The sequence below is a fragment of the Nerophis lumbriciformis genome, linkage group LG10 (genome assembly GCF_033978685.3).
Source record: "Nerophis lumbriciformis linkage group LG10, RoL_Nlum_v2.1, whole genome shotgun sequence".
In the NCBI taxonomy this organism is placed as follows: Eukaryota; Metazoa; Chordata; class Actinopteri; order Syngnathiformes; family Syngnathidae; genus Nerophis; species Nerophis lumbriciformis.
The window spans coordinates 34,785,242-34,812,020 of NC_084557.2; the positions used below are offsets into that span (position 1 = coordinate 34,785,242).

The 26,779-nt window shown below is 38.7% G+C and overlaps 2 protein-coding genes across 4 annotated transcripts in view; both read left to right on the forward strand.

Moving 5' to 3' along the window:
- ces3 (carboxylesterase 3) overlaps positions 1 to 17,342 on the forward strand; it is a 33,328-nt gene extending 15,986 nt beyond the window's left edge. The window contains exons 6-13 of the mRNA XM_061969766.2: positions 4,453 to 4,557; positions 9,027 to 9,128; positions 9,198 to 9,338; positions 9,452 to 9,532; positions 11,562 to 11,703; positions 16,490 to 16,639; positions 16,725 to 16,797; positions 16,940 to 17,342. Of these exons, the coding sequence (XP_061825750.1) occupies positions 4,453 to 4,557; positions 9,027 to 9,128; positions 9,198 to 9,338; positions 9,452 to 9,532; positions 11,562 to 11,703; positions 16,490 to 16,639; positions 16,725 to 16,797; positions 16,940 to 17,120 (975 nt within the window). The 3' untranslated portion in view covers positions 17,121 to 17,342. The remainder of the gene's footprint in view (positions 1 to 4,452; positions 4,558 to 9,026; positions 9,129 to 9,197; positions 9,339 to 9,451; positions 9,533 to 11,561; positions 11,704 to 16,489; positions 16,640 to 16,724; positions 16,798 to 16,939) is intronic.
- Positions 17,343 to 17,748: 406 nt separating this feature from the next.
- The window catches only part of kiaa0513 (KIAA0513 ortholog), a 61,841-nt gene continuing 52,810 nt past the window's right edge, over positions 17,749 to 26,779 (forward strand). For all 3 annotated transcript variants that reach the window (XM_061969761.2, XM_061969762.2, XM_061969763.2), the window contains exon 1: positions 17,749 to 17,876. The gene's annotated coding sequence lies outside the window, so the exon portion shown is untranslated. The remainder of the gene's footprint in view (positions 17,877 to 26,779) is intronic.

A 26,779-nucleotide genomic window follows, 5' to 3' on the forward strand; every position in this document is an offset into this window, starting at 1 on the left:
TATAAAACCACCAATGACTAGCATACGTTGCCTATAGTGCTTGAAGAGAACATATTTACCAGTTCAATGTATGTATTTATCACAATTACCAGTTAAACTTTGGGAAAAGGTAGAATGACATAAATTGGCGTTCATGGCTGTCAATCACGACTGTCTCGCGATGACGTGCATGCATACACTTTTCCGAACACTGCTTTTAAAAATGTTGTAATTTTCTTGCATGTGTGTCGTAGGGTTGTACGGTATACCGGTACTAGTATAGTACCGCGATACTAATGAATCATATTCGGTACTATACCGCCTCCAAAAAGCACCGGTCCCCCACTCCCCCGCCGTCGTCACGTCGTGTCATTGCTGGTTCACGAGCAGACGAGCATGTTCGGCAGCGCACAATCACAGAGTACTTACAAGCAGACACAGTGTGTAAAGAGAAAAGGGAGAACGGACGCATTTGTGCTTAAACACTAAAGATAAAGGTGAAGTTATAACACTGAAACAGCCTCAGGAAGAGGTGCTTTAAGACATGATATTACGGACCTTCGATCCCTCAGGCGGTACTGCATCAAAAACCGACATCGGTGTGTAAAGGATATCACCACATGGGCTCAGGAACACTTCAGAAAAACACTATCAGTAACTACAGTTCGTCGCTACATCTGTAAGTGCAAGTTAAAACTCTACTATTGCAAAGCGAAATCCATTTATCAACAACACCCAGAAACGCTGCCGGCTTTGCTGGGCCCGAGCTCATCTAAGATGGACTGATGCAAAGTGTAAAAGTGTTCTGTGGTCTGAGGAGTACACATTTTAAATAGTTTTTGGAAACTGTGGACGTCGTGTCCTCTGGACCAAGGAGGACACGACGTTATAGGCGAAAAAGTTCAAAAGCCAGCATCTGTGATGGTATGGGGGTGTATCAGTGCTCAAGGCATGGGTAACTTACACATCTGTGAAGGCACCATCAGAGGTGGGTAGAGTAACCAGAAATTGTACTCAAGTAAGAGTACTGTTACTTTAGAGATTTATTACTCAAGTAAAAGTAAGGATAGTCACCCAAATATTTACTTGAGTAAAAGTAAAAAGTATGTTGTGAAAAAACTACTCAAGTACTGAGTAACTGATGAGTAACCTGTTCGTTTAATGATGACGGCAACAAATAATGCACAAAAACATAAAAATAGCAATGAGCAAATTCAGAGTCAGGAATATCTCCAAAGCAACTAAAACAATAATATATATTAAATAATAATACATTAACAAAAAAAAATTAAGGCAAATTGAGCCACAATAACTTAACAGCACCATAGGCTCAGTAGGCAGAGATTACAAAGGAAAATAACAAGTTAGCCTTTACGCAAACCATAAACTGATAGGTGTGGGCTGCACCTGAGAACACACTGTGCACTTGATTGATGTTTGTATGCATGTGTGTGTGTGTGTGTGTGTGTGTGTGCCTTTGTCTGTCCCTTTATGAGGCTGCAGTGCGTTAATAAATGTCCCCACACGATGTACATTTGACAGTGATTCATAGCAGGGAAGCTAACATCAGCCTACGGTGACAGCCAAAATATCTACTAACGTTACTTACCGCTATGTGCTTCCTCAAATTTGACGTTGAGTTCATGAGTCATGTGACCGCCTGGCTCTGTTTGATTGGTGAAACGGAGTCAAACGTCACCAGTGACTGTATTTGATTGGTGAAACGCAGGCATGCTATAGATCCTACTTTGAAGGTCTGTCTAACAAACCAAAACAAACAAAGCGTGCATTAACAGATCGATAAAAATCAGTAGCGAGTAGCGAGCTGAATGTAGATAAATGGAGTGGAGTAAAATTAGCGTTTCTTCTCTATAAATATACTCAAGTAAAAGTAAAAGTATGTTGCATTAAAACTACTCTTAGAAGTACAATTTATCCCAAAAGTTACTCAAGTAGAGTAAATGTAGCGCGTTACTACCCACCTCTGGGCACCATTAATGCTGAAATGTACATACAGGTTTTGGAGCAACATATGTTGCCATCCAAGCAACGTTATCATGGACGCCCCTGCTTATTTCAGCAAGACAATGCCAAGCCACATGTTACAACAGCGTGGCTTCATAGTAAAAGAGTGCAGGTACTAGACTGGCCTGCCTGTAGTCCAGACCTGTCTCCCATTGAAAATGTGTGGCGCAATATGAAGCCTAAAACACAACAAGAGAGACACCGGACTGTTGAACAACTTAAACTGTACATCAAGCAAGAATGGGAAATAATTCCACCTGAGAAGCTTCAAAAATGTGTCTCCTCGGTTCCCAAACGTTTACTGAGTGTTGTTAAAAGGAAAGGCCATGTAACACAGTGGTGAAAATGCCCCTGTGACAATTTTTTTGCAATGTGTTGCTGCCATTAAATTTGAAGTTAATGATAATTTGCAAAAAAAAAAATTAAGTTTCTCAGTTGGAACATTAAATATCTTTGCAGTCTATTCAATTGAATATAAGTTGAAAAGGATTTGCAAATCATTGTGTTCTATTTTTATTTACGAATCACACAACGTGCCAACTTTACTGGTTTTGTGTTTTGTATTTTAGGTTCATTTAACAGTGCAAACACATTCCAAATAACTTCTCGTCTTATGCCCTGCAGCGTCTTTTTATGCGGCTCTGTATCGATGCAGCAGGTTTACCTAATGTTGTGACCGGATAATTCTATATAATGTTTATGAAGTTTATTTTCGACTGTGTCCAGAAAAAAAACAGTGTGACATTTGTTTTCAAGATATACAGTATATTTAAACAGACAGTGTTAATTTTCAAAAGATGCATTATGAAACTTTTGGAGACGGTGGGGCGTGGTTTCATATACAATCTAAAACAGCGTTAGGGAACCTATGGCTCTAGAGCCAGATGTGGCTCTTTTGATGACTGCATCTGGCTCTCAGATAAATCCTAGCTGACATTGCTTAACACGATAAGTAATGAATAATTCCGCTGGTAATCACAGTGTTAAAAATAACCATGTATCAACCAGACTACAAAGCCATCAGCAAAACCATACAGCACCAGAAGTCGCATTAATGGTAAGAAGTATTTTATTTATTATTGGTTACCTTCAGAATAACTGTTATTAAAAAGAAAAAGAGACTTATTATACAGTATTTTTCAGAGTATAAGTCGCTCCGGAGTATAAGTCGCACCGGCCGAAAATGCATAATAAAAAGGAAAAAAACATATATAAGTCGCACTGGAGTATAAGTCGCATTTTTGGGGGAAATTTATTTGATAAAACCCAACACCAAGAATAGACATTTGAAAGGCAATTTAAAATAAATAAAGAATAGTGAACAACAGGCTGAATAAGTGTACGTTATATGAGGCATAAATAACCAACTGAGAACGTGCCTGGTATGTTAACGTAACATATTATGGTAAGAGTCATTCAAATAACTATAACATATAGAACATGCTATACGTTTACCAAACAATCTGTCACTCCATCCATCCATCCTTTTTCTACCGCTTATTCCCTTTTGGGGTCGCGGGGGGCGCTGGAGCCTATCTCAGCTACAATCGGGCGGAAGGCGGGGTACACCCTGGACAAGTCGCCACCTCATCGCAGGGCAATCTGTCACTCCTAATCACTAAATCCCATGAAATCTTATACGTCTAGTCTCTTACGTGAATGAGATAAATAATATTATTTGATATTTTACGGTAATGTGTTAATAATTTCACACATACTGTAAGTCGCTCCTGAGTATAAGTCGCACCCCCGTCCAAACTATGAAAAAAACTGCGACTTATAGTCCGAAAAATACGGTACTCTAAAAATGTTGGTCTTACTTAAAAATGCACGCATTTAGTTGTATTCAATGTTTAAGAATATTATATGGCTCTCACGGAAATACATTTTAAAATATTTGGCTTTCATGGCTCTCTCAGCCAAAAAGGTTCCCGACCACTGATCTACGAACCGGAAACTCAGAACGTGGGTTATATATATGACTGTGTAGCAAAATGTACGTAAAATTTACACCAAAGTATATCCCAATAAATATTATCTAGACCAGTGGTTCTCAAACTTTTTTTCACCAAGTACCACCTCAGAAAACACTTGGCTCTCCAAGTAACACCATAATGACCAACATTAAAATACAGTAGCGTAATAGGCCTGAGTATTCATTGTAAACAAGGCATTGGTTTTATTATATAGGTATATTTCATGTTTTTGGCCACTGTAACATTACACACAGTTTGAATATAGGACAATAAAACACTAATCACCTCATTGATTCTTTGGTGTACCGCTAGATGGAGCTTGAGTACCACAGTTTGAGAACCACTGACCGAAAGGAAGTGTTTTAAATGCAGATTAAAATCATCATAGTTCCTCTTCACTTAAAAAAAAGAGCAACAGTAATGTCATCCATAATGTAGCACTTTTAATAAATTATTGACCTTATTTCCCCAGACTCTGTCTCCACAAGCTCAAGGATTGTTTCATAGGGCAATTTTTCAAAGCGGCGTTGCAATGGTTGGAGCCTACACCAGCAGCGCTTCATTGGGACTTGTGAAGGTATTGTAACTTGTTCTTTGTAACGTCAGTTCATAAGGACTTAGTAAGTGTGCGGTGTAAGGTGTAAATCAGGGGTGTCAAACATACGGCCCGTGGTCCGGATCAGGCCAGCGGGATGAGTTTGCTATCTATAAAAATGACCCGAAATTTTTGAATGAAAAAAAACTGCTGTTCTAAATGTGTCCACTAGATGTCGCAATAACAATTATTTGTATCTGTGTAGATGATGCTACATATGTAAAAAAAAAATAAACCACATAAATAACATCCTGTAATTTGATTTTGATATTATTTTATCTTGATAGATTGAAAATTAACACCAATGAGTTGACTAATGAACATTATCACATAATTTATTCAGAAAGTATAAATAACGACAAATAAAGCAACATGTAAGTATATATATATATTTAAAAAAACATTATGATTTGTACATTTTTAGAATGCGCTTGTTCTATTTTTACACAAAGAAAACAATCTGAAGTTGTCTTTATTTTTAAGTTATCGTGCTGTTATTTTACCAGTCCGGCCCACTTGGGAGTAGATTTTTCTCCATGTGGCCCCCGATGTAAAATGAGTTTGACACCCTTGCTGTAAATCATGGTGCAAACCAAAAATCTTGTTGTTGGCGCTGATTCACAATATTTCTATGCAATGCATGAAACAGTCGTGTATGAAATTTACTGTAAATCATGAATCTGAATACAATAAATTAAAATTTAAAGTAATTTGTGGAATTGGAATTCTATTCCCTGTTTGCGACCTCAATTCAAATGTAATTCAAATTCATGGAATTTAATTGGAATTCGGAAGGCATTCTCAATCTAATCCAGAATGTTGCGCAAGCCTGCTCCTTATAAGTAAACATTTGTCATGATCCATGTCCCGGATCATGTATTATGTTCTTTTAGTTTTGGACTTCATAGTTCCCTTTTTTTGTGCACCCTTGTTTGTTTTAGTTACCATGGTTACTTATTATTTCCACCTGCCTCTGATTAGTGTTCGCCCGCTCACCTGCCGCCCGAGCACTTATCAGAGGCATTATTTAAACCTGCCTTGCCCTCCAGTCAGGGCTGGAGTATTCTGTCACGATGAAGAGGTGACGAACCCCAAGATGCAGAGATGACAGGCGGTGTACAAGAAAACATGGTTTTAATGTTCAAAAAAAGGTGAAAACAAAAAGGCGCACAGGGCGAAGGCACAACTTAACGCAGGAAACAAAAGCTAACACTTAGCCTGAACTATGGACATGAAACAAAAAGTCGCTAACTGTGGCATAAATAAACAAAACTTACTTGGCAAGGCACAAGCAGCATGAACTAAGCATGAAATCGTCAGCATGAACTATGGTATCTCCAGAAAACAAGCATGAACAGAGCATTGCATGAAACAGGGAGTCCACATCAGTGACGTGCGGTGAGGTTGATGGCTGGTGAGGTACTGACTTCATCACAGTCAGATTTACAAACATATGAACCCTAAAGAGTATCTTATTCACCATTTGATTGGCAGCAAATAACGGGTTTTGTTTAAAAGCTCATACCAGCATTCTTCCCTGCTTGGCACTCAGCATCAAGGGTTGGAATTGGGGGTTAAATCACCAAAAATTATTCCCGGGGGCGGCGCCGCTGCTGTCCACTGCTCCCCTCACCTCCCAGGGGGTGATCAAGGGGATGGGTCAAATGCAGAGGACAAATTTCTCCACACCTAGTGTGTGTGACAATCATTGGTACTTTAACTTAACTATAACTTTCAATCAATCAATCAATCAATCAATGTTTATTTATATAGCCCTAAATCACAAGTGCCTCAAAGGGCTGCAGAAGCCACAACGACATCCTCGGTACAAAGCCCACATAAGGGCAAGGAAAAACTCACCCCAGTGGGACGTCGATGTGAATGACTATGAGAAACCTTGGAGAGGACCGCATATGTGGGTAACCCCCCCCTCTAGGGGAGACCGAATGCAATGAATGTCGAATGGGTCTGACATAATATTGTGAGAGTCTAGTCCATAGTGGATCCAACATAATTGTAAGAGTCCAGTCCATAGTGGGGCCAGCAGGACACCATCCCGAGCGGAGACGGGTCAGCAGAGCAGAGATGTTCCCAGCCGATGCACAGGCGAGCGGTCCACCCCGGGTCCCGACTCTGGACAGCCAGCACTTCATCCATGGCCACCGGACCTGTGCCCCCCCCCCCCTCCACAAGGAAGAAGGGAGCAGAGGAGAAAAGAAAAGAAACGGCAGATCAACTGGTCTAAAGGGGGGTCTATTTAAAGGCTAGAGTATACAAATGAGTTTTAAGATGGGACTTAAATGCTTCTACTGAGGTAGCATCTCAATTGTTACCGGGAGGACATTCCATAGTACTGGAGCCCGAATAGAAAACGCTCTATAGCCCGCAGACTTTTTTGGGCTCTGGGAATCACTAATAAGCCGGAGTTCTTTGAACGCAGATTTCTTGCCGGGACATATGGTACAATGCAATCGACAAGATAGGACGGAGCTAGACCGTGTAGTATTTTATACGTAAGTAGTAAAACCTTAAAGTCACATCTTAAGTGCACAGGAAGCCAGTGCAGGTGAGCCAGTATAGGCGTAATATGATCAAACTTTCTTGTTCTTGTCAAAAGTCTAGCAGCCGCATTTTGTACCAATTGTAATCTTTTAATGCTAGACATAGGGAGACCCGAAAATAATACGTTACAGTAGTCGAGACGAGACGTAACGAACGCATGAATAATGATCTCAGCGTCGCTAGTGGATAAAATAGAACGAATTTTAGCGATATTACGGAGATGAAAGAAGGCCGTTTTAGTAACACTCTTAATGTGTGTCGAAGATAATACCCAGATTCTTTACTGATTCGCCTTGTGTAATTGTTTGGTTGTCAAATGTTAAGGTGGTATTATTAAATAAATGTCGGTGTTTAGCAGGACCGATAATCAGCATTTCCGTTTTCTTGGCGTTGAGTTGCAAGAAGTTAGCGGACATCCATTGTTTAATTTCATTAAGACACGCCTCCAGTTGACTACAATCCGGCGTGTTGGTCAGCTTTAGGGGCATGTAGAGTTGGGTGTCATCAGCATAACAATGAAAGCTAACACCGCATTTGCGTATGATGTCGCCTAGCGGCAGCATGTAAATACTAAAGAATGCAGGGCCAAGAACCGAACCCTGAGGAACTCCACACGTTACCTTAACATAGTCTGAGGTCACATTATTATCATTAACTTTACACATACAAACTGTAGCACACAAAAAAGCACATTTATTTAAAAAAACTTTATTATGGTCTAACCTTTACTTATAAGTGCGGGAACAGTGGTGTTGGTGTTGGAGGAGTTGTGAATGAATGAAATATGAAATCCGTGCTGCAGTCTGCAGGTGTACCTAATGTTGTGTCCCTGCAGTCGTTCACGGCTCCTCCGGCGCGAGTATTGTTGTTTTTGCACTTTTTGGCTTCTTGTTAAGTGACTTTTTTTGGGTGGATTCGGTCTTGCACGTGGAGGGTTTGGCTGTGGGCTTTGGTTGGTGTGGCGCTCCCGTCGGGGGGTGCATTCTGCGGTGGGAGTGCATTAACCGGCACCAGGAGGCGGGATTACTGCGAACCTTACACAGTGCGTCATCGCAGCAGTTTTATGATTGCTCAGCACAAGAAATACTTTACACCCATACAGTTGTTGACAAAATACACTGTACATTATATACCTCAGCTAACTAAACTATGGAAATGTATAATATAATTCATATAGCAATACGGTCTCACTGCACAGCAGACCAGCAGTTAGCCGAGTCATTGCGCAATCCATGTTGAGGCACAACTGAGTGACGTGCCTCAACTGGCTGCTGTTCACCGCACCGTCTCTTCTCAGTATTTGAACGGCAAATGTGAAAATTCAGCGATTTTGAATAAAAATAATCTAAAACTGGTGAAGTTAAATGGAAAATAACTTTATAGTATAATCACTGAATACATATAACAATTTAATTAATTGTTTTTCTTTTTACATTTTTTTTCTTTCCATGATGGCAGGTGAGGCCCTGCCTTACCTGCCTCCAGTGACCGCACGTCGCTGGTCCACAGCATACAACAAACAATACTCCAGCACTGACTGGAGGGCAAGGCAGGTTTAAATAATGCCTCTGATTAGTGCTCGGGCAGCAGGTGAGCGGGCGAACACTAATCAAAGGCAGGTGGAAATAATAAGTAACCATGGTAACTAAAACAAACAAGGGTGCACAAAAAAAAGGGAACTATGAAGTCCAAAACTAACAGAACATAATACATGATCCGGGACATGGATCATGACAACATTGAGGCATACACATACTGTATATTTATATGCTAAACAATGACAAAATAAATGAATCATCCACTAATACTAATATGTCTCCAAATTGCAGCATGAGGGTACATTTAGTTGTGTTTGTAGTATTTCAAGTCATCTTTTTTTTTGCAAACAGATTGTGGGCAACTTGACTGGGTGTTACGACATCACGTCACAGATACTGGTTCAGTGTTTGAGAGGAAAAAGCAAACAAGAGTTAATTGACGCGACTAAAAAGGTAAAAGGAGTTGAAAGAATGTAAAGATGCTCTGGTATAAGTTTCTGTCGTCCTGTATGTTTTGCTCAGATGAAAATTTACCTTGGAGCCGTGGTCGACGGCGTCTTTCTGACTGATACTGCAGAGGAGCTGCTAAAACGGAAAGAAGTGATGCAGGTGCCGGTGATGATGGGAATAACCAACCATGAGTTTGGATGGATTCTTCCTACGGTCATACATTTTTACTACTTTCCTTGCAAGTATTCAAATGGATGAAATATGTCTTAACACTGATGCCTAACAAATCATTTGAATATCTACACTTTGTGAAATGTGGTTTGCAGAATTTTGTTCTTCCTGGCTGGGAGAACGGTATGACCAGAGAGTCTGTGCTGGTGATGATGAACATGTTCCATCCTGAAGGGGTAAGCTCCAAGAGAATAGTTGATAATGATAACAAAAACAATGACAAAAAAAAAAAAAGCTCAAAAATATTCAATATTGTAATTCACGAACAAAGTTATATCTTTTGAATATGCTTTCTAAATTGCTGTTTTTAAGTACAAACCCTGTTTCCATATGAGTTGGGAAATTGTGTTAGATGTAAATATAAACGGAATACAATGATTTGCAAATCATTTTCAACCCATATTCAGTTGAATGCACTACAAAGACAACATATTTGATGTTCAAACTCATAAACTTTATTTAGTTTTTGCAGATAATAATTAACTTAGAATTTCATGGCTGCAACACGTGCCAAAGTAGTTGGGAAAGGGCATGTTCACCACTGTGTTACATGGCCTTTCCTTTTAACAACACTCAGTAAACGTTTGGGAACTGAGGAGACACATTTTTGAAGCTTCTCAGGTGGAATTCTTTCCCATTTTTGCTTGATGTACAGCTTAAGTTGTTCAACAGTCCGGGGGTCTCCGTTGTGGTATTTTAGGCTTCATAATGCGCCACACATTTTCAATGGGATACAGGTCTGGACTACAGGCAGGCCAGTCTAGTACCCGCACTCTGTTACTACGAAGCCACGTTGATGTAACACGTGGCTTGGGATTGTCTTGCTGAAATAAGCAGGGGCGTCCATGGTAACGTTGCTTGGATGGCAACATATGTTGCTCCAAAACCTGTATGTACCTTTCAGCATTAATGGCGCCTTCACAGATGTGTAAGTTACCCATGTCTTGGGAACTAATGCACCCCCATACCATCACAGATGCTGGCTTTTCAACTTTGCGCCTATAATAATCTGGATGGTTCCTTACCTCTTTGGTCCGGAGGACACGACGTCCACAGTTTCCAAAAACAATTTGAAATGTGGACTCGTCAGACCACAGAACGCTTTTGCACTTTGTATGAGTCCATCTTAGATGAGCTCAGGCCCAGCGAAGCCGACGACGTTTCTGGGTGTTGTTGATAAATGGTTTTCGCCTTGCAGAGGAGAGTTTTAATTTGCACTTACAGATGTAGCGACCAACTGTAGTTACTGACAGTGGGTTTCTGAAGTGTTCCTGAGCCCATGTGGTGATATCCTTTACACACTGATGTGGCTTGTTGATACAGCACAGCCTGAGGGATCAAAGGTCACAGGCTTAGCTGCTTACGTGCAGTGATTTCTTCAGATTCTCTTAACCCTTTGATGATATTACGGACCGTAGATGGTGAAATCCCTAAATTCCTTGCAACAGCTGCTTGAGAAAGGTTTTTCTTAAACCGTTCAACAATTTGCTCACGCACTTGTTGACAAAGTGGTGACCCTCGCCCCATCCTTGTTTGTGAATGACTGAGCATTTCATGGAATCTACTTTTATATCCAATCATAGCACCCACCTGTTCCCAATTTGCCTGTTCACCTGTGGGTTGTTCCAAATAAGTGTTTGATGAGCATTCCTCAACTTTATCAGTATTTATTGCCACCTTTCCCAACTTCTTTGTCACGTGTTGCTGGCAACAAATTCTAAAGTTAATGATTATTTAAAAAAAAAAAAGTTTATCAGTTTGAATATCAAATATGTTGTCTTTGTAGCATATTTAACTGAATATGGGTTGAAAATGATTTGCAAATCATTGTATTCCGTTTATATCTACATCTAACACAATTTCCCAACTCATATGGAAATGGGGTTTGTATATACATATATATAGATAGATATATATGTGCAAATATCACCAGCATTTACCATTTGGTTTAGATGTAAACAAAAAGTCAACAGTACGCCTTTTTATGACAGCAAGATTACCTACCTAATATCCAGCGGGAATTTGGCAAATCGGAAAACAACCTAAGAGCAGTGGTTATATCAGATGATCTTAGGAAAGCTAAATGTTTATATTGCCAGTAAGATTTGTTTTGTGTATACTGTATATGGTATCTGTGTTTAATGTGTGAAGAAAAATAGAACAAATCTAATGCGCCAACATTCTCTCACTGTTTCTGACCTGTAGGCCTCTTCAGCCAACAGCCTTATTGCAGACGAATACCTGAAAACTGCCAAGACTCCAGAAGATATTAGGGACAGATTTACTGAACTTATGGGAGACCTCCTGATGACAATACCTGTCGTAAAGGTGGCAGACTACCACAGAGGTCAGAATATTTTTTAAATACATCATTGCAGTTTTGGGTTGGAATCAGGGCCAGCCCATGGCATAAACACTCTTTGCGGTTGTTTAGTTCCCCAACGACTGAGGGGGAGGGGCAATATGATTGTGGCGATTGTAGCTGATCATTGACTCACCACTTTTATTCAGTGGTGAGTCAGCATGTCCATTGTGATGGTTTTATTTTGCTTGGGCAGCATCGTGGTCACGTCCACTTAAAAGCCCATAGAGATATTTGTTAATTTAGCATTGATTTCAATATATATGGCTGTATTTTTCAAACTAACCTACTATTTGACTTTATATTGTAGCTAAAACTTTTTCTTAAATATATATATTTTTAAAGAACTTTTTTTTTCATACATTTTGCCCCATTTATTGTGTTTTTTGTTGGTCGCATCTCTTATGCACACACTCAGGCACCCATAACCAAAAAAACGAGAAATACAGTAAACCCTCGTTTATCACTGTTAATTGTATATACAAAACTCAAAATCAGTGAAGTTGGCATGTTGTGTAAGTCGTAAATAAAAACAGAATACGATGATTTGTAAATCCTTTTCAACTTATAATCAATTGAATAGACTGCAAGGACAAGACATTTAATGTTCGAACTGAGAAACATTTTTTTTTTTTTTGCAAATAATCATTAACTTAGAATTTAATGGCAGCAGTTCATTGCAAAAAAGTTGGAACTGTGGCATTTTTACCACTGTGTTACATGGCCTTTCCTTTTAACAACACTCAGTAAACGTTTGGGAACTGAGGAGACTAATGTTTGAAGTTTTTCAGGTGGAATTATTTCCCATTCTTGCTTGATGTACAGCTTAAGTTGTTCAACAGTCCGGGGGTCTCCCTTGTGGTATTTTAGGCTTCATAATGCGCCACACATTTTCAATGGGAGACAGTACTGGACTAAAGGCAGGCCAGTCTAGTACACATACTCGTTTACTATGAAGCCACGCTGTTTTAACACGTGGCTTGGCATTGGCTTTGCTGAAATAAGCAGAGGCGTCCATGATAACGTTGCTTGGATGGCAATATATGTTGCGCCAAAACCTGTATGTTCCTTTCAGCATTAATGGTGCCTTCACAGATGTGTGAGTTACCCATGCCTTGGGCACTAATGCTGGCTTTTGAACTTTGCGCCTAGAACAATCCGGATGGTTCTTTTCCTCTTTGGTCCGGAGGACACGATGTCCACAGTTTCCAAAAACAATTTGAAATGTGGACTCGTCAGACCACAGAACACTTTTCCACTTTGCATCAGTCCATTTTAGATGAAGCCGGCGGAATTTCTGGGTGTTGTTGATGGATAACTTTCGCTTTGCATAGTAGAGTTTTAACTTGCACTTACAGATGTAGCAACAAACTGTAGTTACTGACAGTGGTTTTCTGAAGTGTTCCTGAGCCCATGTGGTGATATCCTTTACACACTGATGTCGCTTTTTGATGCAGTATCGCTTGAAGTCCGTAATATCATCGCTTACGTGCAGTGGTTTCTCCAGATTCTCTGAACCCTTTGATGATATTACGGACCGTAGATGGTGAAATCCCTAAATTCCTTGCAATAGCTCGTTGAGAAATGTTATTCTTAAACTGTTGGACAATTTGCTCACGTATTTGTTCACAAAGTGGTGACCCTCGCCCCATCCTTGTTTGTGAATGACTGAGCATTTCATGGAAGCTGCTTTTATACCCAATCATAGCACCCACCTGTTCCCAATTAGCCTGTTCACCTGGAGGATATTCCAAAAAAGTGTTTGATGAGCATTCCTCAACTTTATCAGTCTTTTTTGTCACCTAATCCAGCTTTTTTGAAACATGTTGCAGGCATCAAATTCCAAATGAGCTAATATCTGCAAAAAATAACAAAGTTTTCCAGTTCGAACATTAAATAGCTTGTCTTTGCAGTCTATTCAATTGAATATAGGCTGAAAAGGATTTGCAAATCATTGTATTCTGTTTTTATTTACCATTTACACAACGTGCCAACTTCACTGGTTTTGGGTTTTGTAAATGAATTTCCACGAAGTGAGAATTACGTAGTTAGAGCATTAAAAACTGTCTACAACTTTCTAAATATAGTTTTTAACATTACAAAAGGCCTCTAGGCATGAAATAACACCCACATATTCCCCTTTGCGAGCCGTACACTTCAAGTGCAATGTGGTGAGGGATTACTGTATGACAATACTCACTAGGCTGCAGTCAGACCTGAAATGGGGCCCCAACCAAAATCTTGTTTAGAGCCACAAAAAGCCTAGAGACGAAACTGGTTGGAGTTTCAGTTCGCACCTCTCTGCGTGAAGTGTGCATGTTCTTCCTGCACTTATGTGGGTTTAGGATACCCGAGTTTTTATGCATGTCAGGTTAACTGGAGACTAATACTTGTTTATATTTTCTTGTGTATTGACTGCAGCTGGGATCAAGTAGATCCCAGCTGCAGATCAAGTATGAATGAATAAATGAAGTTTTTTTTATATCTGGAAAAAGGAAAGTTAAGCTAATATGTTTTAAGTCAGTGATTCTCAAACTGTGGTACGTGTCCCACTAGTGCGGGGTCAGCAACCCGTGGCTCTAGAGCCGCATGCGGCTCTTTATCGCCGCCCTAGTGGCTCCCTGGACCTCTTCCAGAGATGTGTGAAAATGGATAAAAGATGAAGAATTTTTTTTTTTGTTTGTTTTAGACTTAGACTTAGACTTAGACTTCCTTTTTATTGTCATTCAAATTTGAACTTTACAGTACAGATAAGAACAACATTTTGTTGCATTAGCTCATGGTAGTGCAGGATAAAAAAGCAATAAGGTGCAGATATAAATAAATAGATTACTGTACAGATAAATATATTGCACTATTGCATATGCATCCAGGTTTATGGATGTATGTTATATTGTCTTTATATTCCAGCGAGTTAATCCATTTAATTATGATGCGTTCAAGAGTCTTACGGCCTGAGGGAAGAAGCTGTTACAGAACCTGGAGGTTCTGCTTCGGAGGCTGCGGAACCTCTTTCTAGAGTCAAGCAGTGAAAACAGTCCTTGTGGGGGTGGGAGGAGTCTCTGCAGATTTTCTGAGCCCTGGTCAGGCAGCGGCTTTTTGCGATCTCATATATTTTCTGTAGGAGAACAAACTTTCCTAATTGTTAGAAATCCCACTGTTTGTGTTACACATGCTTCACTGATGAGAGTATTTGGCCAGCACAGTTTTGTCTTACTAATTTCAGCGATCCTTGAACTCATCGTAGTTTGTTTACATGTATAACTTTCTCCGATGCGGCCACAGAAAGACAAGTTTTATGCCACTCTTTTGTCTCATTTTGTCCACCAAACATTTTATGCTGTGCGTGAATGCACAAAGGTGAGCTTTGTTGATTTTATTGATATGCTGGAGTGCTTATCAGGCATATTTGGTCAATCCATGACTGCAAGCTAATTGATGCTAACATGCTATTTTGGTTAGCTGTATGTACATATTGCATCATTATGCCTCGTTTGTAGGTATATTTGAGCATATTTGATTTCCTTTACTTATGTCCTCTGTGTGTTTAATTTATATTTGCATGTCTCATGACACATTATCTGAATGTAATATTGGCTGCATTTCTCAGAGTTGTTTGTGTGCCATGTTGCTCCAGACCACAGCAAATGTTACCCAGCTTGCAAAGATTGTAATAAATCCATTAGAAGAAAACAGCCTGCCATTTCCTTAAACTTGGACACACACATCTCTACCTTTGGCCATTCTGGGCCAGTAAATTCCAGAAGTTATCTCATCCTGTTACTAATGATTTCCAATGTTGCAAAAATGTGTACAATAAAAATTAAAATGCAACATTTCTGTCAACGAAGATTTGCGTCAGCCTTTGATCGTAGGCAAATATAGCTAATATAGACACTTACTGTACATCATGTGTTGCCTTCATTTAAGCACTTATATAAGGCTTTTAATTTAAGACTCCAGACAGATTTTTTGGGGGTATTTTTGCTCCAATGTGGTTCTTTCAACATTTTGGGTTGCCGACCTCTGCACTAGCGGTACGCCAAAGAATCACTTAATTAAATATTCAAACACAATGTTACTGTTCAAACTGTGTGATGTTACAGAGGCCAACATATTACATATATGTGTTCAATATTGATTGATTGATTGATTGAGACTTTTATTAGTAGATTGCACAGTACAGTACATATTCCGTACAATTGACCACTAAATGGTGACACCCGAATAAGTTTTTCAACTTGTTTAAGTCGGGGTTCACGTTAATCAATTCATGGTATAAATATATACTATCAGCATAAAACAGTCATCACACAAGTTAATCCTCAGAGTATATACATTGAATTATTTACATTATTTACAATCCGGGGGGTGGGATGTGGAGGGGGGAAGGGGGGTTAGGTTTGGTTGATATCAGCACTTCAGTCATCAACAATAATATCATCTGAGAAGTGGACATTGAAACAGTATAGGTCTGACTTCGTAGGATATGTACAGTGAGCAGTGAACATAGTGAGCTTGGAAAGCATAAGAACAAGTATATACATTTGATTATTTATTATATGACCTCTGCCTTGTTTTTAATTAATACTTAGACCTACTGTATTTTAAAGTTGGTCATTATGGTGGTCCTTGGAGAGTCAAGTGTTTTTTCTGAGGTGGTTTGAGAACCACTGCTTTAGGTACCTCTGATGTATACAGACGATGACACTATCCTTTCACCTTGTCAATGCATTTGTTATGGAGTATTCACATTCTTCTTCATGTTTAGATGCGGGTGTTCCAGTTTACATGTATGAGTTTGGATATCGTGCTGACATGTACAAACACACCAGGCCCACTTTTGTGAAGGCAGATCACGGGGATGATGCCACCTTTGTGTTTGGAGGATGTTTCTGGGGTGGAACTGTCCAAATTATTGGTATGTTGGATATTATATATTACTAGTACTGTAAGGCCCCTTTGCTGAGATGAATGAATGAATGAGTGATCTGACATATTTCCAGGCAATTTTACCAAAGAGGATGATAGACAGTGTTTAACCATGATGAAATACTGGGCCAATTTTGTCCGGAGTGGGTGAGTAAGAACTGATACAAAGAGAACTCTATATTATTGCTATTATGATTTGATGCCTTTGATGGTGTTTTCATTATTATTAGGTAATGCCTTAAGGGAATATGGGCACAAAATGTAATACATTTTTGAATTTGCTCCCCAGCTCTCCCAATGGTCCAGGGGTGGTCCCCTGGCCTCGGTACGACAGGCAGAAGCAAGAGTACATGGCCTTCGGCCTGAAACAGTCGGTGAGACAGAAACTGAGGGAGGACAGAGTCCATTTTGCAACAGTCACCCTACCCAAGAAATTGGAAAAGTTAGCGGCCAAAGATGAAAGCAGATGAAAGATGATTTTACGGAATATGTACTGGAAGATGAAAGCAGAAGGCTTGTGTTTATGTACTGATACTCCCAGGGTTGTTTCTTGAAAGACCAGTTTTTACCACTTTTTAGTGGTCTCCATGAGCCTGACAGTCATCTAGTATTTGTTTTCCTGGTGTATATGTTTTAATAATAGCATAAATGTGTAGTCAGATGATAACATAAATAAAGACAAGGGCATTTAAGAGCACGTGTATTTGTCAGTGCTGTGTAATGGCCACTAGAGGGCCCAATTGAATAACTACTTGTGTGAAGTGAGTCAACTTGATAATATACTGTATCCCTACATACACCCATTTTTCTACCGCTTGTCCATTTCGGGGTCGCGGAGGGGGGGGGGGGGGGGGGGGGTGGCGGCCTGGAGCCTATCCCAGCTGCACTCGGGCGGAAAGACAAGTCGCCACCTCATTGCAGGGCCAACAAAGATGGATGAAAAACACAATTAATGTAGTCTTTCAGCGCAATTTCCAAATACATTTTTTTACACCTCACATTAGTGGTTGTAACCTTTAAATACTAATCATGTTCTTCCACGACCGCGCAGCTTAATTTTTTAGAGTAAATTAACTACGGCACAGCTGATTGGTTGAAGTGCTATGTGACGTCAGTGGGGTTCTCCTGCGTCATTGATATTTGCGCATGCGTACTTCGGCTATCGTCCTACCAGCAGCAGAAACAAGAGGAGCAGCCCCCTTTTCCTCCAACAAGACTTCCCACTTGTACGTACATCTCTACCTTATGTCCTATATTTTATATACATATATATATATACTTTACTTCCATACTGACTGTTTGAAAGCAGCGTTTCCGTTTCTTGTCCGTTTATTTGAATGGTTTCAGTTTCAGACCAGCGCCGTGTTGTCAAGGCTTTCTGTCAGTAGTTTTTATTATGAATCGGTTTAAACGGTGTTTGTCTTTATAAAGAAGAGTTATTACTACATTGCGTAAAATGGCTAATTGCTACATTTCGTAAAATGGCGCTTATCATATTTCCTTCAGAAACCCTCCAGGAAATGTCAGGTTTTTTTTTTTTTGTCAACAGCCGTGCGTACAGTTATAACTTTCAATGTTGTCATATGACGTCTCACTTAAGCTGTTTGTATAGTTTTGGTCTTAAAACAGCACTTGTTTACAATTGTTGTCCGGTACTGTGGTTCCTATCAATTTGCTGGTTTGTGTTTGCTCTTATATTTTAGTCAATGGACTAAATCAGTGGTCCCCAAACTACGGCCCGCGGGCCCAATACGGCCCACCAGTGTCCAAAATCCGGCCCGCAGGAAGTCTCACTTTTTTTTCTTTTTTTTTTTTGTCCGACCGCTTCCATGTTAGCTACCTCTCTTTGTTTATAATGTCTATTTTCTGCTGTTACATATACTGTAATACTGTACATCAGGGGTGTCCGACTCATTGTAGGTCAGGGGCCGCATGGCGAGAAATCTGCGCACACACGGGCCTGACTATTAAAATCATTAGACTTAGACTCAGACTGATTGATTGAGACTTTTATTAGTAGGTTGCACAGTGAAGTACATATTCCGTACAATCGACCACCAAATGGTAACACCCGAATAAGTTTTTCAACTTGTCTAAGTCGGGGTCCACTTAAATTGATTCATGATACAGATATATACTATCATCATAATACAGTCATCACACAAGATAATCATCAGGGTGTATACATTGAATTATTTACATTATTTACAATTCGGGGTGTGGAGGGGGGGGGGTTAGGTTTGGTTGTTATCATCAGTCATCAACAATTGAGAACAGAGAAATGGATATTGGAACAGTGAAGGTCTGACTTGGTAGGATATGTACAGCAAGTAGTGGACATAGAGAGAGAGAGATCAGAAGGCATAAGAAAAAGTATCTACATTTGATTATTTACATTTGATTATTAACAATCCGGGGAGGATGTTAGTTTAGGGTTGAAGTTGCGTGAAGGTGTACTTTTATTGCGGTTTTGAAGGAGGATAGAGATGCCCTTTCTTTTATACCCGTTGGGAGCGCATTCCACATTGATGTGGCATAGAAAGAGAATGAGTTAAGACCTTTGTTAGATCGGAATCTGGGTTTAACGTGGTTAGTGGAGCTCCCCCTGGTGTTGTGGTTATGGCGGTCATTTACGTTAAGGAAGTACCGTATTTTTCGGACTATAAGTCGCAGTTTTTTTCATAGTTTGGCCGTGAGTGCGACTTATACTCAGAAGCGACTTATGTGTGAAATTATTGACAACAGTACCGTAAAATATCAAATAATATTATTTATCTCATTCACGTAAGAGACTAGACGTATAATATTTCATGGGATTTAGCGATTAGGAGTGACAGATTGTTTGGTAAACATATAGCATGTTCTATATGTTATAGTTATTTGAATGACTCTTACCATAATATGTTACGTTAACATACCAGACACGTTCTCAGTTGGTTATTTATGCCTCATATAACGTACACTTATTCAGCCTGTTGTTCACTATTCTTTATTTATTTTAAATTGCCTTTCAAATGTCTATTCTTGGTGTTGGATTTTGTCAAATACATTTCCCCAAAAAATGAGACTTATACTCCAGTGCGACTTACATATGTTTTTTTCCTTCTTTATTATGCATTTTTGTCAGGTGCGACTTATACTCCTGTGCGACTTATACTCCGAAAAATACGGTAGTTTGACATGTACTTCGGTATCAGGGAGGTGTAGCGGATTTTATAGGCTAGGCTCAGTGCAAGTTGTTTTACTCACACTTTATGGATCCACAAGGGAAATTGTTCCACACAGTAGGTCTTTTTCAAATGATGGAAACGGTAAGGATGGGAAGGATAATGCAGGTAAAAGGTAGACTAAAAATGTAACATAGTAGCAATATAAAATATTTCATCTAGGTAATATTTAATGGCATTAAAACTAAAAAATAAAGAGAACTTCAAATTGTTTTATTTGTCTTAATTTGGCCAAAAAAAAACCTGACCCAGCAACATTCAGAATAGCTATAAACAGAGCAATTGAGGACACACAAACATGACACGGAACAACAGTATCAATATTTGTAACAATTTCAAAATAGCAGTGATTAAAAATCCCTCATTGATATTATCAGTAAAAACATTAATAAAACAATTAAAAAAAAAAAAAAAGAACAATAGTGTCACAGTGGCTTACACTTGCATCGCATCTCATAAGCTTGACAACACACTGTGTCCAATATTTTCCACAAAGATATAATAAGTCATATTTTGGTTCATTTAAGAGTTAAAACATATTTAAATAATTAATCCCATATTCCAATATATGACTCATTATTATCTAAACTAAATGCAGTTTTTTCTACTGATATCATCTCCATAGCTTGTGTGTACCAGTCAGTATGAGTTGGACTATCAACATCTATCTATCTATCCAACAAACACATTCTGAAAATGTTACAATAAAAGTCTATAAAATAATTCCCGGCAGCGGTAAAGCTCAGATCAGCAGTCCCCAAACTACGGCCCGCCAGCATCCAAAATCCGGCCCGCGGGAAGTCTGAAGTTTTTTGTTTTAATTTGTCCGATCGCTTCTATGTTAGCTACCTCTCTTTGTTTATAATGTCTCTTTTCTGCTGGATCTGCTCTGTATTTTATGCTGCAACTGTTACATATACTGTAATACTGTACATAATTTTAGCTCAGGGGCCACATAGAGGGAAATCTGTGCACACGCAGGGCCGGACTATTAAAATCATGGCATTAAAACTAAAATATAAAGACAACTTTAGATAGTTTTCTTTGTCTTACTATATAAATAAACATTGATTGATTGATTTATTGTCTTTGGCCAAAAATAGAACAAACACATTCTGAAAATATTACAATAAAAGTATAGAAAAAAATACCCGGCAGCGGTAAAGTTTAGATCAGTGGTCCCCAAACTACGGCCTGACAGCATCCAAAATCTGGCCCGTGGGAAGTCTCAAGTTTTTTTTTTTTTAAATGTGTCCTTTCTAATCTATTTTCTACCGCTTGTTACTCTCGGGGTCTCCTAGCCGCTCAGGCAAATCATAATGTCAAAAAATGCATTTTCCCATCAATAACGTGACTTCATCGCGCTCGCATCGCAGTATCGGGCAAGCTTGCAGCAAGTGCGCACTCTTTTAGTCAATTATATATACAGCCGTGGTCAAAAGTTTACATACACATGTAAAGAACATAATGTCATGGCTGTCTTGAATTTCCAATCATTTCTACAACTCTTATTTTGTTGTGATAATTTGGCCGAATGATTGGAGTACATACTTGTTGGTCACAAAAAACATTCATGAAGTTTGGTTCTTTTATGAATTTATTATGGGTCTACTGAAAATGTGACCAAATCTGCTGGGTCAAAAGTATACATACAGCAATGTTAATATTTGGTTACATGTCCCTCGGCAGTGAAACTTGCCGAGGGACATGTAAGCAATTCTGGTTGAATTTTTGACCACTCCTCTTGACAAAATTGGTGCAGTTCAGCTAAATTAGTTGGTTTTCTGACATGGACTTTTTTGTTTCATCTGACATCACATGGACAAAGATAAGACCTTCTGGAGGAAAGAAAGTTCTGTGGTCGGATGAAACAAAAATTGGAACTGTTTGGCCGCAATACTCAGCAATATGTTTGGAGGAGAAAAGTTGAGGCCTTTAATACCCTAGGAACACCATTCCTACTGTCAAGCATGGCGGTGGTAGTATTATGCTCTAGGCCTGTTTTGCTGCCAATGGAACTGGTGCTTTACAGAGAGTAAACGGGACAATGAAAAAGGAGGATTACCTCCAAATTCTTCAGGACAACCTAAAATCATCAGCCCGGAAGTTGGGTCTTGGGCGCAGTTGGGTGTTCCAACAGGACAATGACCCCAAACACATGTCAAAAGTGGTAAAGAAATGGCTAAATCAGGCTAGAATAAGGTTTTAGAATGGCCTTCCCAAAGTCCTGACTTAAACGTGTGGACAATGCTGAAGAAACAAGTCCATGTCAGAAAACCAACAAATTTAGCTGAACTGCACCAATTTTGTCAAGAGGAGTGGTCAACAATTCAACCAGAACCTTGCCAGAAGCTTGTGGATGGCTACCAAAAGCGCCTTATTGCAGTGAAACTTGCCAAGGGACATGTAACCAAATATTAACATTGCTGTATGTATACTTTTGACCCAGCAGATTTGGTCACATTTTCAGTAGACCCATAATAAATTCATTAAAAAAAAAAACTTCATGAATGCTTTTGTGACCAACAAGTAAGTGCTCCAATCACTCTTAGACTTAGACTTAGAAAATCTTTATTGTCCCCGAGGGACAATTTGGTTTGCAGCAGTAGTCATTAAAAAACAAGGTTCAACAGTAAAACAAGGTACAACAGTAAAAAACAAGGTGCAACAGTAAAAATGAAGTACAACAGTAAAAACAAGGTACAACAGTAAAACGAGGTACAACAGTAAAAAACAAGGTGCAACAGTAAAAATGAAGTACAACAGTAAAAACACGGTACAACAGTAAAACAAGGTACAAATACATAAAATACATACAACATACAAACCATCATGAAAGCCACTCGGCCAAATTGTTTTAACCCAAAGCGGCCCCTGAGTTAAAAAGTTTGGACTAAATGATGCTCTCAGTAAAATATGCATGGGTGGATTTAAGATTAAAAAAGATGAGTTTAGCCCAGAAGTGTGATGGATCTTTGGGGGGCTTTGCAAAAAAATGCATGCTTAAAAAAATAAATTAAAATACGGCATCTCAACTTTCATACGATAGTATATATATATATATACGTGATATAAAATGTCAGTATAGGTCGATATTACAGTGATTAGAACGATATATTTTATCATCAAAACATGTTTTGCTGTTTTTGTTGTTCTTGACAAACTCAGGAAAGAAGCTCCTTGACACAGGAGGGCTTTAAAAGAGAGCTGCACTTTTGGAATGTTGCCTGTAATTCACAACGTTTATGAGAGAAAAATACACTGTTTTTTTTTCTTTTCCCTGCATTCTAACCCGTGATTAAACGTAAATAAAAGTCCCCTTACAATGGCGCCAACGGCAGCCATGACGTCATTGCGTCTTTTATGTCTATCTCACCAATATATAATAAGCGCCAACAATACCCCATTAAAATTTTGTGACCTAAGTATTAGCGATATTGTTATTATAAGCGCTAACGTTAAGGACCTACATTTAGCAGCGCATTGATCAGAGAGAGGTAACTTCCTGATGTTTCTGTATGGACATCATGAGCTGGTGAGCTGCTTTTATAGCCTCTGAGCTCGTCAAAGTTCATTCTAAATCATAAATCACGCCCCTTACCTGGATAGTAAAATGATCATAAACTGAGAAGTTGGTACACTTTGACAGCCAACTTCGACCCGTAAATGACAAGAAAGACACAAAAAGACACTTGGTTCCAACCCAATTTTTTCTTTGCGGGGATTATGAGTCATTCTTCATCCAAACGGGAATGTATCCACATTCTAAGAGTGCTGTAGGCTTAGTTTTTTCACCTGTGGCACCAGTGCTACTAAATGGAAAAAAGTAGTAGCACAGAAAATAATAAACTAACCCATACATGGAAATATCCTTTGAAAAAACTTTTGAATTTCCACCATACTTTGATTTAAAATTTTTGGGACTGATGGGGATCCCAAATACACAAAAACAGTAGGGATGTCCGGTAATGGCTTTTTGCCGATATCCGATATTCCGATATTGTCCAACTCTTTAATTACCGATACCGATATCAACCGATACCGATATCAACCGATATATACAGTCGTGGAATTAACACATTATTATGCCTAATTTGGACAACCAGGTATGGTGAAGATAAGGTACTTTTTAAAAAAATTAATAAAATAAGATAAATAAATTAAAAACATTTTCTTGAATAAAAAAGAAAGTAAAACAATATAAAAACAGTTTCATAGAAACTAGTAATTAATGAAAATGAGTAAAAGTAACTGTTAAAGGTTAGTACTATTAGTGGACCAGCAGCACGCACAATCATGTGTGCTTACGGATTGTATCCCTTGCAGACTGTATTGATATATATTGATATATGATGTAGGAACCAGAATATTAATAACAGAAAGAAACAACCCTTTTGTGTGAATGAGTGTGGATGGGGGAGGGAGGTTTTTTGGGTTGGTGCACTAATTGTAAGTGTATCTTGTGTTTTTTATGTTGATTTAATAAAAAAAACAAAAAAAAACGATACCGCTAATAAAAAAAACAATACCGATAATTTCCGATATTACATTTTAACGCATTTATCGGCCGATAATATCGGCAGGCCGATATTATCGGACATCTCTAAAAAACAGGTACCAAAAAGTAAGAAAAGTAAGTTTTGCATAATAGGATTCCAACTTAAAAGGTGTTTTGAGTAAAGAAAAAAGAAAAAACATTGACAATAATATAAGAAAAGTCAAATATAATCTTCAATCTTCTTTAAAAAACAAAAAAACACTTAGCTATGCTCAATTATTCAGCTAACAAAAACACAAAAGAACAACATGTAAAATAAAGTGCCCTGGTTTAAGAGGATATGTTTAAATGTCAGCAGCAACATGAACATAATTGACCTTTAACAATGGTGTTTTTATACATAGACATTATTATAGGACATACACTCAAAGATTTAAGCCAGGAACACGAACATGGATCTGATTACACGCACACAAATTGATATACAGACACACAAATTAATACACGGACACGTGAATTGGATTACAGACGCAAAAATTTAATTATGCATTTGCAAGTAGTTTTACTACATTAATACTTCCATAGTGGTCATCAGACAATGTACACGTTATACATACGTCATCCAATCAAGGCGTGACTTTATGCTTAACTGAGAGCCTTATTTGGTCCACTGAGATCACAAAAAAGGTAATTGTTTTGAAGGAATACAAAATTATGATAATAGCTCCTATCTAATAACACACCTTGGTTAAGGCCATTATCAGAGCTTGCACAGAAGGGATTTTCCTCCTTGTATCTATTGATATTGTAGCTGTTTATTTAGCTATACTGTGTACTATGAGTTTGAGGTTGTTCTTGAATGTTAGCCTATCTTTTGTCTCATTTGTTTCCTGGATACTGTTTTCCACTCAGGATACAATAAAGAAATCACAGTTATATACAGTATATAGTTCAAACCAGATCATTGCATACTGTGGACTGTGTAAAAAGACACAGAAACTTTATTTTCAAGCTTTTTCACAACTTAAATCAGACTAAACCTCTCAGCCTGGTTTCACATTCAGTGCATGAATAAAACCTGAAATTAGATAATCTGGTTCAAATGAATCCACACTAATCCTTTCTGAGATGTCACTTAACTTTAGATTAGATTAACTAGTTCCAGACTACAGAGTCTCAGACTAAGGTAGTCAACAACAATGAAGATCATGTTTTGGAAGATTAAATTCGATTAAGGTAAGGGTCTTCTGAAAATCTGGGATGGATTTTTTCAGTACACATTTCAGCAGTGTGTATGTGTGTAGAACTGGAGTTTGACTCTTATTTAAATGGGTTATACTTGTATAGTGCTTTTCTACCGCCAAGGTACTCAAAGCGCTTTGACGCTATTTACACATTCACACACCGATAGCGGGAGCTGCCCTGCAAGGCTCTAACAACGACCCATCAGGAGCAAGGGTGAAGTGTCTTGCTCAAGGATACAATGAACATGACTAGGATGCCGGAAGCAGGGGATCGAACCAGGAACCCTCATGTTGCCGCTCGACCAACCAAACCACACCGTCCTAATCTACAATGGCAAAAGGAAAAGAAAATTGTTCAAAAAGCAAAGCAGAATGAAACTTTTAAATCAAATGCTTTTAAAGTATCCCATTATTGAAAACAAACTTTAAGAGTCAACTACAGAAAACAAAATAAGAAATGTATTAACTGCAATTTTGCCTGAGTAAAACTCATATACCTTAGTGGTTAACATGTTGGCTGCACAATTTGGAGTTTCAATCAAGCAATCGAAGTTCATTTAGCCCCAAAGGGCTGCACAATTCACAACGACAACTCCTGATCTAAACCCGCATCTAGGCAAGGAAAAACTCAAAAACCCAGAATGGGGAAAAAGAAGAAACCTTTGGATGATGTAGGCACCCCACTTCTGGGTGACCGGCAGTAATGGATGCGATGTGGGTACAGTTATTGAATTATTCATAATCCTTCCAGTGGACTGGACTCTCACATTTTGAAGGTTCAAATCTCCATTAGCATTTTAATCTTGCCAATAATTCCAAAAATAAACTCCATACTTATATTCTGATTAACCACATCAGGGAACTTGATGTAATCGTTTCACAGTTCACAATTTGCTTTGCAGACTTTGTGCACACTTTTACAAACTGTTGATTCACTCACACCACATAAATCCACTGTTTCAACATGAACGTTTCCATATGACACAAATCTCAATGTGATAAATAAGTAAGGAAAGATGTAGAGGTGTTTCCCTCAAACAAAGGATTTCAGTTGCTTTGTCTTTGGACGTACAAAGATGGTCTCAAATCTGTATCATCAAATTTATAGAGGTTACTTTTGTTTTAGCATCATTTAGGTAATTAAGGTAATCCATCTTTAT